The sequence below is a fragment of the Eriocheir sinensis genome, chromosome 12 (assembly GCF_024679095.1).
Source record: "Eriocheir sinensis breed Jianghai 21 chromosome 12, ASM2467909v1, whole genome shotgun sequence".
Lineage (NCBI taxonomy): Eukaryota > Metazoa > Arthropoda > Malacostraca > Decapoda > Varunidae > Eriocheir > Eriocheir sinensis.
In genome coordinates this window covers 23,920,434-23,932,933 of record NC_066520.1, presented here as the reverse complement: position 1 = coordinate 23,932,933, position 12,500 = coordinate 23,920,434, and the positions used below count along the sequence as shown (strand labels likewise).

Genomic DNA, 12,500 nt, shown 5'->3' with positions numbered 1-12,500 from the left:
CACTACCACCGCCACCACCATCACCACCACCACCAGCACCACCAAGACCACCACCACCAAGACCACTACCACCACCATCACCCCGACCACCACCAGCGTCTCCCTTTCCAGCATCATCACCACCTGTTTCCTTCTCTCTCTCTCTCTCTCTCTCTCTCTCTCTCTCTCTCTCTCTCTCTCTCTCTCTCTCTCTCTCTCTTTCTCCGGATATGCGTGTCTGTCATGTTAATTTTGAGAGAGAGAGAGAGAGAGAGAGAAGGGGGACACACACACACACACACACACTCTTTGGGTCTGTCTACTCGGTGATTTGTTGAGCTCCTCCTCCTCCTCCTCCTCCTCCTCCTCCTCCTCCTCCTCCTCCTCTTACATTTTAACTCCTAAATTCGTCCATTCACCAGACCAAAAAACTTGTATACCCATATTTTGACCTCCTCCTCCTCCTCCTCCTCCTCCTCCTCCTCTTCCTCCTCCTCCTCTTCCTCCTCCTCCTCCTCCTCTTACCTACGTCGTTTTTAATGTTAACTATTTATCGCTCCTCTTTGACAACCTTTGTGTGATATAGGCTTGTTTTCTCTCTCTCTCTCTCTCTCTCTCTCTCTCTCTCTCTCTCTCTCTCTCTCTCTCTCTCTCTCTCTCTCTCTCTCTCTCTCTCGTCTTCGTCTGTCAGTTCCTTCTCCTCCTCCTTCTTCTTCTTCTTCTTCTTCTTCTTCTTCTTGATGTTGTTTTATATTTGTCTTCCTTTTCTTTATGCCTCCTCCTCCTCCTCTTCTTTCTTCTTTCTATTCCTCTCTTCCTCTTCCTTGTTCTTCCTTCTCCTTCTTCTTCTCTCTCCTCTTCCTCCTCCTCGCTTTAGTACTTTTTATTTTCCTACGTTTCCTTTATTTCTCTTCCTCTTCTTCATCTTCATCTTCCTCTTCCTCCTCCTCCTTTTTCTTATCATCTTACTGACCTTTTTTTTCTTCTCCTCTTTGGTCTTCTATACCTTACCTCTGTTGTCTTTATCCTCCTCCTCCTCCTCCTCCTCCTCCTCCTCCTCTTTGTTCTCCTTTACCCACCTACATGGTCATTCAATCGGGTGGTCAAGGATATGGGAGGGACAAAACTGGACACACACACACACACACAAAAAACACACACACACACACACACACACACACACACACACACACGCCCTTATAGTCCAAATTTTCAATCCTTTCTTTCTTTCTTTCTTTCTCTTCCTTCCTTTATTCCTTGGTTCGATAGCTCTTGTTACACACACACACACACACACACACACACACACACACACACACGTACGAACTATATATAAAGATAATTTGCAGAAGGTTGTCGTGGTTTTGCTTCTTCAATAGTTCAAACACACACACACACACACACACACACACACACGTACAATATTGAAACCAGTATTTGCTAGGTTGTCAAAGTGCTGGTTAAGCTTCTAGTTCATTTTCTAACTCTCTCCTCTCCTGTCTTTCCTTCCTTTCTATTCTTCTACATATTATCTTTCCTCCCCTCCTTTCCATCTATTAATCCTACTCCCTTCCCTTCCCTCCTTTCCCTTCCTTCTCTCCCGCTGTCGGCTCTTACAATCACTATTACCAAAGACCACAAAGGAGATTAGTCGGGTTCTCACGAGTGCTTTTTTACGTTCATGGTGCAGAAGCCTTGTCGAACTACCACCATGCTCATAAAACAACCCACAGTGGAGATATCAACGCCACAACAGCCTATTAATAACGTATATACAACTAACACAAGATTGTCATAGTGGTGGTTTTGCTTCTGTATCGACACTACGCTGGCTTTTATTACACACATAGAGTCACGTATAGGTTGCTAATGGAAGGTTGCTAGGTTGTGTTGGTAACGATGATGGTGATGTTGTTTCGGGTTCTGAGTAAAGGTTCTTAGAGGGGACATAATACCACCTCTTAGAACTCTACCTCATAACGTCTTGAAGCTTTAGTAGAGTCACTCAACCTCACATAACGTTTTAGTATATAGAGGCAGGCAAGATTATCATAGGGGACAGAATACCTCCTTTTAGAACTCCACCTCATAACGTTTTGAAGCTTTAGTAGAGTCACTCAACCTCACATATCGTTTTAGTATATAGAGACAGGCAAGATTATCATAGGGGACAGAATACCACCTCTTAGAACTCTACCTCATAACGTCTTGAAGCTTTAGTAGTCACTCAACCTCACATAACGTTTTAGTATATAGAGGCAGGCAAGATTATCATAGGGGACAGAATACCTCCTTTTAAAACTCCACCTTATAATGGCTTAACCTTCAATAGAGTCACTCAACCTCACAGTATCCTTCCTCATAACGTTTTAGTATATAGAGTCAGTCAAGGTTATTATAGGGGGTAAATACCATCTTTTCCACCTCCACCTCGTTAGTACTTCTCTGGGTAGCCTTGAAGGACAGGTGGGCAGCAAAGGTGTGTAGGAGAGCTTGTACCCCAGACAGTACTTGGGGACCTTGAAAAAGTGTCTCCTTTATCCTTAAGACGACCTTCCCTTCCCTTCTAACCCTGTTTTTTCTTCTTCTCCCTTTTACGTTCCTCTCCTTCCTTACCTCCCTCTTTCCTTCTCCTTTTTCTCTATGTTATACGCAGGAGGTGATCGGCCTGTACCCTAAACAGAAGTACTTGAAATTGCTGAAATTGACCTCTCTTTTGATTTTTTTTTAGGAGCAGCGAGTAGCGGGCTTTTTTTTGTTATTGTTTCCTTTTATTGTGTCCTTGAGCTGCCTCCTTTGTTGTAAAAAAAAAAAAAACTTTGTTGCCTTGAAAAATGAGTGTCCCTTTGGCCTTAAGACGGCTCTCCTTTCTTTTACCTAGAGGCCTTGAAAAACAAAAAAGAAATGTTCCCTTTATCCTTAAGACGCTCCTTTATCTCTTTCCTCTTTCCTTTCCCCTTCCATTCTTATAATTCCCTTCTCCTCTTCCTCTTCCTCTTTTTCTTCTCTTTCTCCATCATTCCCTTCTTTCGTTCATCTTTCTCTCCTCCCCTTCCTTCCTTCCCTTCCTTCTCTCCTCCTCTTCCCTATCCTATCGTCAAGGAGCCTCGCCTTAGAGCCTAGAGAGCAAAGTCCTATGAAGGAATCTCATTGAACGACCTTGACGGGTTACTGGAGGAGGAGGAGGAGGAGGAGGAGGAGAGGAGGAGAGTTAGGGCAGAAAGGAAGGATGAGGTCAGAGGAAGATGTAAAGAGGAGAGGAAGAAGAGGAAGAGGAGGTAGAGAGAGAAGAGGAAGAGACAGCAGAGAGAGAAAAAAAGAGTGAGGGAGAATTGGATAAAGAGGAAGAGGAAGAGGAAGAAGAGAAGAAGGAAGAAGAAGACTAAAGGGATTAGAAGAGAGAAAGAGAAAGAGAGGAAAAAGAAGAGGAAGAAAAAAAAGTAGAAAAAGAGGAGGAGGAGGAGAATAAAAAATGATTACCAGAGAGAGAGAGAGAGAGAGAGAGAGAGAGAGCAACTGGTCTTGATCCTCAAATGTCTCGAAGGTGAGGGAGTTTTTTACCTCATAAGGGAGGGAGGGAGGGAGGGAGAGAAAGAGGGGGGGTCGGGTGCGTGGGTCTATGTGTGTGTGTGTGTGTGTGTGTGTGTGTGTGTGTTAGTAATTCCTTCTCTTCCTCTTTAGTCTCTCTCTCTCTCTCTCTCTCTCTCTCTCTCTCTCTCTCTCTCTCTCTCTCTCTCTCTCTCTCTCTCTCGGCCTCGGTAAAAAAATCCTTCTAAAAATAAATATTAACCAATAAACTAACACACACACTTTCTCCTCTTAGTTAATGACCTCATCTCTCTCTCTCTCTCTCTCTCTCTCTCTCTCTCTCTCTCTCTCTCTCTCTCTCTCTCTCTCTCTCTCTCTCTCTCTCTCTCTCTCTCTCTCTCTCTCTCTCTCTCTCTCTCTCTATGGGTGAAAGTTTATGTTCCTAATTATTGACTAAGGTTAAAGGCCCGTCTTCTTCTTCTTCTTCTTCTTCTTCTTCTTCTTCTTCTTCTTTTTCTTCTTCGTCTTCTTCTTTTTCTTCTTTTTTTTATTTTTCTTTTTCTTCTCCTTCTTCTTCTTTTTCTTCTTTTTCTCCTTCTTCTTCTTTTTCTTTTTCTCTTCTTCTTCTTCTTCTTCTTCTTTTTCTATTTCTTTTTCTATTTCTTCTTCTTCTTCTTCTTCTTCTTCTTTTCTTCTTTTTCTTATTCTTTTACATAACGCATCCTCCACTTTCCCTTTCTCCTCCTCCTCCTCCTCCTCCACATCTCATTATTATTATTATTATCATTACTGAGAGAGAGAGAGAGAGAGAGAGAGAGAGAGAGAGAGAGAGAGAGAGACCACCACGGGCTTTGGCATGTAAATATAATGGACTTCGGGCTTCGAACAAGAGGCTTCGAGGCTTTCTAAGAGGTCGTGAGATAGGGCTGAAAAGGAGGAGGAGGAGGAGGAGGAAGAGGAGGAGGAGGAGGAGAAAACGAAATAAAACATGGACAGGTGTTTGTGTATGCGTGTGTGTGTGTGTGCGTGTGTGTGTGTGTGTGTGTGTAAAAAAGAAAGGCATATTTTTCCTTACTGATCAAAAAGAGGAAGAGGAAGAAGAGGAGAAGGAGGAAGAAGGAAGGGAGAGCAAGAGAGGGAGAGAGAGAAGGAAGGAAGTAAGGAGAGAAGGGAGGAAGGTAGTAATAGTAGTAATAGTAGTAGTAGTAGTAGTAGTAGTAGTAGTAGTAGTAGTAGTAGTAGTAGTAGTAAAAAAGGAAAAAAAAAGAGAACGTAGAAGGAAGAGGAGAAGGAAGGAGAAAAAAGGAAGGGGATAACAATTAGGTCATCGTCATCAATGTCATCATCAGGAGTACCGAAGCGACTGGTACTACGGGGACGAGAGAGAGTGTGTGTCTGTCTGTCTGTGTGTGTGTGCGTGTGTTAGTCTGCATGAATGAATGAATGAAGGAAGGAATCTCTCTCTCTCTCTCTCTCTCTCTCTCTCTCTCTCTCTCTCTCTCTCTCTCTCTCTCTCTCTCTCTCTCTCTCTATCTCTCGTAGTAGTAGTAGTAGTAGTAGTAGTTATAGAAAGCGCCTTGCCCTATATATAACAAGTGTGTCTGTCTGCTTACACATTCCATAACCCTTTACTGCTGACGTGAGGGGAAGAACGAGTAGGAGGAGGAGGAGGAGGAGAAGGAAGAGGAGAGCTTATGGTGGAGAAAGAGAAAACTATGAATGGAGAGAAAGAAGGAAGAAAGAGGGAGAATAGGAGGAGAAGGAGGAGGAGGGTGGAAAAGGCGTTAGAGAAAAATAAGATAAACAGATAGATAGATTTAAAGATTGAGATAGAGAGAGAAATCCCAAACGGTCACCCATCCATGGCTTGAGTCACACTTACTAACAGTCACTTACCCGAGGACGACTTGAGGTAGTTCTCGAAGTGGACGGGGTAGAGCCTGACGGAGGGCGAGCCGGGCTGGTACACGAACTGGCGGGGCTCTGGGTCTATGGGCATGGCTCTGGTCACGCCCGCAAGAACCACCACCACCACCACCGTCACTGTTGATATCTATAAGAGAGAGAGAGAGAGAATGGATGCGATGTATATATGTAGAGATGCTATATACCCTTACCAAACCCTTACTAGACCCTCACTATACCTTACCAAACCCTTACTATACCTTACTAAACCCTCATTATACCTTACTAAACCCTTACTAAACCTTACTAGACCTTACCAGTTACTGCCACCACTGCTACTGTTGATATCTATACTATAAGAGAGAGAAAGAGTGGATGCGATGTTTATATGTGAAGATGCTAATACCCTTACCAAACCCTTACTAAACCCTTACTATACCTTACTAAACCCTCACTAGACCTTACCAAACCCTTACTAGACCTTACCACCACCACCACCGCCACTGTTGATATCTATAAGAGAGAGAAAGAATGGACGTGATGTTTATATGTAAAGATGCTAATACCCTCACCAAATCCTTACTAAACCCTTACTATACCTTACTAAACCCTCACTAGACCTCACCAAACCCTTACTTGACCTTACTTTATGGTTTCCTCTGCACCATGAACGTGAAAATTTTAGAAACTCCGCTCATGAGAACTCGACTGATCTCCTCTGTAGCCTTTGAAATTAGTTGTTGAATGGTGTATTTGAGCAGTAGGTTAGATTAGGTTAGTTAGATAAGTTAGTTAGTTAGTTAGTTAGACAGTTAGGTTAGTATATCGGGTTAGCTAGTTAGTTATTGGTATGGTAGGGCACACTAACCAGCAGGGTGACAGAAATAGCGGATCAGCTTTGCATATGCGGAAATATATTTAGATTTGTCACTTCGAGGACAGAGAGGTGTGTCCCGTTCCTCCCCCCCCCCCTTCTCTCTCTCTCTCTCTCTCTCTCTCTCTCTCTCTCTCTCTCTCTCTCTCTCTCTCTCTCTCTCTCTCGTGACCTGAATATTTTATGCTTCGAATTACGTTCAAGCTTCGGGGGAAACCTTGGCTCATCTCTCTCTCTCTCTCTCTCTCTCTCTCTCTCTCTCTCTCTCTCTCTCTCTCTCTCTCTCTCTCTCTCTCTCTCTCTCTCTCTCTCTCTCTCTCTCTCTCTCTCTCTCTCTCTCTCTCTCTCTCTCTCTCATTTCATAGCTTAAGGGAAAATACAATGGACAGTGTGTGTGTGTGTGTGTGTGTGTGTGTGTGATTTCCTGGCCCGAGGTGGGAGGTTATAGAGAGAGAGAGAGAGAAGAAGAATCGTTCGTTATCAGCTCTCTTTCATCTCTCTCTCTCTCTCTCTCTCTCTCTCTCTCTCTCTCTCTCTCTCTCTCTCTCTCTCTCTCTCTCTCTCATCCTCATTTTACTTATCAAAACACACACACACACACACACACACACACACACACACACACACACACACACGATGTCTATTGCTATATATATATATATTTTTTGTGTGTTTGTTAGTTTGTCGGTTAACCAGACCTCGAGCGTGAGAGAGAGAGAGAGAGAGAGAGAGAGAGAGAGAGAGAGAGAGAGCCGGATCGAGGTAATTGCGCGGTTGGTCGCTGTGTAATTTCTGTTCATTTTCTCTCATTTTTGTCTTTTATCATTGTCATTTTTTCTTCCTTTCTTCTTCTTCTTCTTCTTCTTCCTTTCCTCTTCTTCCTTTTTGGGTGATTTGCGTGACACTTTTTCGCTCTTCCTTCCTTCCTTCCTCCCTTCCTTCCTTCCTTCCTTCCTTTCCTTCCTTCCTTCCTTTCTTTCTTTCTTTCCTTCTTTCTTTCTTTCTTCCTTCCTTCCTTCCTTCTCTATATTTCTTTCCTTCTTTCTTCCTTTCTTCCTCCTTTCCTTCCTTTCTTTCTTTCTTTCTTTCTTCCTTCCATCCTTCCTTCCTTCCTTCCTTCCTTCCTTCCTTCCTTCTCTCTGTTTCTTTCTGTCTATCTATTTATCTATCTATCTATACATACATACATACATACACATAAAAAAAGTTAATGAATGAGGAACTTGAAAACTCTCTCTCTCTCTCTCTCTCTCTCTCTCTCTCTCTCTCTCTCTCTCTCTCTCTCTCTCTCTCTCTCTCTCTCTCTCTCTCTCTCTCTCTCTCTAGCTTTTTCTTTTTTGTGATGCAACGCACATAGGAATACACACACACACACACACACACACACACACACACACGGTGGTAGGCTTTCTCTTTATCCCTTCCCTTCCCTTCCCTTCCCTTCCTTTCCCTTCCCTTCGCTTCCTTTCTCTTCCCATTCCCTTCCCTTCCCATTCCCTTCCCTTCCCTTCCCTTCCCTACCATTCCCTTCCCCTTCCTTCTCTTCCTTTCCTTCCCCTTCCGCGTGTGTGTGTGTGTGTGTGTCCATTCTCAAGACTTTCACTGCATTACGTATCCTGGGTGATGTCCCCACCCCTCTCTCTCTCTCTCTCTCTCTCTCTCTCTCTCTCTCTCTCTCTCTCTCTGTAAAGCCACACCTCTAAACGGGCCACTCCCTCCTCCTCCTCCTCCTCCTCCTCTGTCTTCCTGTTACACCCTCATTACCTTCATTCCTCCCTCTCTTCCTCCTTCTCTCTCTCTCTCTCTCTCTCTCTCTCTCTCTCTCTCTCTCTCTCTCTCTCTCTCTCTCTCTCTCTCTCTCTCTCTCTCTCTCTCTCTCTCTCTCTCTCTCTCTCTCTCTCTCTCTCTCTCTCTCAGATCATTCATCCCAAGCTTCTCATCTCCACCCCAGCCTCCGAAGTTTGTGTGTGCGTGCGTAGTGTGTGTGTGTGTGTGTGTGTGTGTGTGTGGTGATGGTAGTGGTGGCGTTAAGTAATAGTGTGTGTGTGTGTGTGTGTGTGTGTTAGGGATGGAGTATTCGTATTCGGTATTCGTATTCGAATACCGTATTTGAGTGTATTCGTATTCGGATAATTATTATTGATATAAATCAAAGTATTATAATTCGTATTCGAACACAATGGAAAAGTCTTCGTATTCTGCGAATAATCTGACGAATACTTCAAAATTTATGATGATAAATACCATCCGGTGTTCCTTACAACTCCAGCCTCCCGGCGGACGTGTGATGGTCATGTACAGTACAGGTTCACGAGCTCGTGTTACTGTTGCATAACTTTACAACACTGCTATACTGGCTATACCCGGTTACGCTGAGAAAGTTTTTTTTCATTAAAAAGTAGTCATGAATGTATCCATGAATACTCTCAAGAAGTATTTGTATTTCTATTCAAATTAAAACCATTTCACTGTATTAGAATTCGCATTCGTTTTCGTTAGAATTTGAAATGTTCGTACTCGAAAACTAACTCCGTTATTCACTCCGTCCCTGATGTATGTATGTATGTATGTATGTATGTATGTATGTATGTAAGCCAGTAACAAACATACCTATTTCCTGAACCTGTGTGTGTGTGTGTGTGTGTGTGTGTGTGTGTGTGTGTGTGTGTGTGTGTGTGTGTGTGTGTGTGCCCCGTAGCATCAAAGCCTTTCACTTCGGGTCCTTGAAAGTCCATCTTTTTAACCCCTAATTGATGGTATGAGAGAGAGAGAGAGTCATCCGATACCTATACGTTCACTTTCCTCCCAGGACTTGTTTGTTAGTTTGTTTATTCATTATTATTATTATTATTATTATTATTATTATTATTATTATTATTATTATTATTATTGTCGTTGTTTTTGTTGTCGTTTATTATCCTGAAACACACACACACACACACACACACACACACACACACACACACACACACTCACACACACAGTTTTTTCCCTATTTCATCAGTTCCGGAAATTCGTGTAAGTAGAATCACCTCGGGTTTCTTAGATGAATCATACTACTACTACTACTACTACTACTACTACTACTACTACTACTACTACTACTACTACTACTACTACTTCTACTACTACTACTACTACTACTACTACTACTACTACTACTACTACTACTACTACTACTACTACTACTACTACTACTACTACTACTACTACTACTACTACTACTGCTGCTACTACTACTACTACTACTACTACTACTACTACTACTACTACTACTACTACTACTACTACTACTACTACTACTACTACTACTACTACTACTACTACTACTACTACTACTACAAGCTGATTGGAATGCTAAGTTATTTTCTTCTCTTTTTCTTCCTTTTCTTATTCGTATTTCAGTAATTATAGTCTTCTTGTTCTTCTTCTTCTTTTCTTCTTCTTCTTCTTCTTCTTCTTCTTCTTCTTCGTCTTGTTTTCTTTGCGGTTTAAGTTAATCAATCTTAGTCTTGTCTCTTCTTTTCTTCCTCCTCTTCTTCTTTTTCTTCTTCTTCTTTATTGCGTTTTCTAATACTTCAATGTCAGCTTTGTGTCTACTCTTTCTTCTTCTTCTTCTTCTTCTTCCTTTACTTCGTCTGTCTCTCTCAACCAGGAAACAGCCTTCAATATATTTACCTAACCTTATTTTTATCAATTTATATATATTTTTTACCTTAACATTCCACTAACTAACTAACTAATCCGTATTACTTTCTTTTAGCTACTTACTACACATTCTTCATCATTGCAAGTTAATCATTTTTTCACTTTCTTTCCTTCTCTCTATTCGGGAAAGTTACCACGAGTGTCTTAATAATTTCAATACTGCACTAAGTAATTATCCAGCCATCTCAGCATTCCACTTACTAACTCGCTAATTAACTATACTCACCTTTTATTCTTCGTCATGGCGACTCAATTCTTCTTTACTCTCTTTTCGTGTATGTGAGAACGTTTCCGAGTCTATATGGTTGGTAGTGATCGACGTTTTCAGGTCTCACATGAACGTTTTTCAGAGGCCGAAAAGATCACTTGGGTTCTAATGAGTGTTTTTTGAGGCTCATGACACAGAAGAAAGGTCAATCTACCACCAAGGCCGTAAAACTACCTCTGAAAATGCCCCCAAAACTCCTACGAAAGCCATGGAATATAGTCTCAATGGGAACCCGATACGTTTAAGACTATGGAGCTATATCTGCAACACTTCACTAAATTATTAACCAACCAATCCAGTCACTAGCTAACTACTGCAGATACTCACCATGTTGTTTTTTCCCATTGCGAGTCACTCCTTCCTTTTTCACTCGCTGTCCCGCTGGTAATGTGTCCAGAGATTCTTTCTATCTTCAGCACTTCACTAAATGACCAACCCAGTTCAACCCAGTCACTAATTAACTTCTATAGATACTCACCATGTTGTTCTTCCCCATGGCGAGACACTTCCTTTTTTTCACTCGCTGTCCTGTTCGTAATGTGTCCAGAGACTCTTTCTATCTTCAGCACTTCACTAATGACCAACCCAGCTCTAGCCAGTCACTAACTAATTATTATAGATACTCACCATGTTGTTCTTCCCCATGGCGAGACACTTCTTCCTTTTTTCACTTGCTGTCCCGCTGGTAATGTGTCCAGAGACTCTTTCTATCTTCACCACTTCACTAAACGATCAACTCAGTTCAAGCCAGTCACTCCCACACGAGACTTCACAACCGTTCACTTCCACCGTCACTTCTGGAATGCGAAGCTCACCGTCACACCGCCGGCTCTTATATAACCTCGCCTATCCCCACTACCACTGCTACCACCTCCACCTGTAGCACCACCATCACCACCAGCGGCTACCTTCCTACCTTCCTTTCCTTTAATGTTTGTTTTGAGTTGCTAGGTGTTGCTTGGTTGTTGTTTTTTGTGTTGGTAATAGTGTTGTGTATTTTTTTTTTTTTTTTAGGTTCTTCGACGGTGTGTGTGTGTGTGTGTGTGTGTGTGTGTGTGTTTCTTTTTTTTATGTATTTCATCTTTTGTTTATTTTCTAGTGGAAGGTCAGGTCAAGTTAGGTCAGGTTAGGTCAATTACGTTAGGTCAGGTTAGGCTAGATTAGCTTGTTTTTCTTCTTCTTGTTCTTCTTCTCCTTCTTGTTCTTTTTCTTCTTCTTCCTCTTCCTCTTCTTCTTCTAACCGGTTTCCCCGTTCATCAGGTTCTTGCTCTCATCCTAACCATCTTCATCTCGTTCAGGAAGTTCAAGAAAATATTAATGCTTTACTACATTCAACCCTCAATTTCATATATTTCCTCTTACATCATTGTTACAAATTTATTTTAGTGTGATGCAGAATTTACTTAGGAAGACGATGGTGGCCTCAGTTTGCCTTAATATTGAATGGTTGCGTCAGAAAACCGGGTTGAAGTGAAGTGTGTGAAGGGTTATATTTCCAAAGGTTTCAGCGGAGCACCAAACTCACATATTTAACAAGGCTTTTGTATTAGTTCGGGCATTTCCAGGAGTAGTTGTATGACCCTGGTGGCTGTTTAACCCTTCATTTAAAACCCTCCTAACCTCCCTTTAGGCCTTTTGAAATAGTTGATGTATGAGGCGGAAGCGTCTAAAGAATCTCTCAGGGCCGCAGCGGTTGGCTTCTGGCGTCACTTAGCACCATGCAACGAGATAGGGGACTCGCACTCTATACTCTACTTAAATAACTCTATGGCCGAGCACATACGTTTTACAAGGCCTACATCGGGGTCATGGACCTTTCCTAGGGTAGTTTTATTTTATTTTTCCTTACATAAACGTGAAAAAAAACTTAGTAGGCGCATTTAACCTCCTTTTTTGGCCTGTAGACATAACTGATGTGAGTGGCGGAAGCGTTTATCAAGAATGCCGACCCAAACTTTATGAAAAAGAGCCAAAATTGTGCCTGATAAGGTAATTTAGGCCGAAGTGAATTGATTTAGGCCAAACTCTTGACAAAAAAGCTAGAATTGAGGTTTCATTCAGCCTCAAAAAGACCATCTGGCAACTCGGGACTCGGTGTGTGGCTCTTTAGAATATTCGTGTATTTTAAATGTCCTTTAGCTTTACGGTTATGAACTTTAGGCCCATTAATGTGTTTTTGTAGTCATTAATTAATAGTTCGTCCCTGCTTAAGATTAATAATAAGCGTGGGGGAGGGAC

The 12,500-nt window shown here is 42.2% G+C and overlaps 1 protein-coding gene across 3 annotated transcripts in view; it reads right to left on the bottom strand.

The window, feature by feature from the left end:
- LOC126997693 (uncharacterized) overlaps positions 1 to 11,083 on the bottom strand; it is a 17,504-nt gene extending 6,421 nt beyond the window's left edge. The window contains exons 1-2 of one of the 3 annotated variants that reach the window (XR_007752284.1): positions 10,590 to 10,697; positions 5,404 to 5,560 (exon numbers count right to left, since the gene is read on the bottom strand). Coding sequence is in view for 2 of the 3 variants with exons in the window: in XM_050858919.1 (XP_050714876.1) it covers positions 5,404 to 5,560; positions 10,890 to 10,907 (175 nt within the window). In the remaining variant the exon portion in view is untranslated. The other 2 variants (XM_050858919.1, XM_050858920.1) reach the window with 2 other exon arrangements.
- Between the last annotated feature and the right edge of the window lie 1,417 nt (positions 11,084 to 12,500).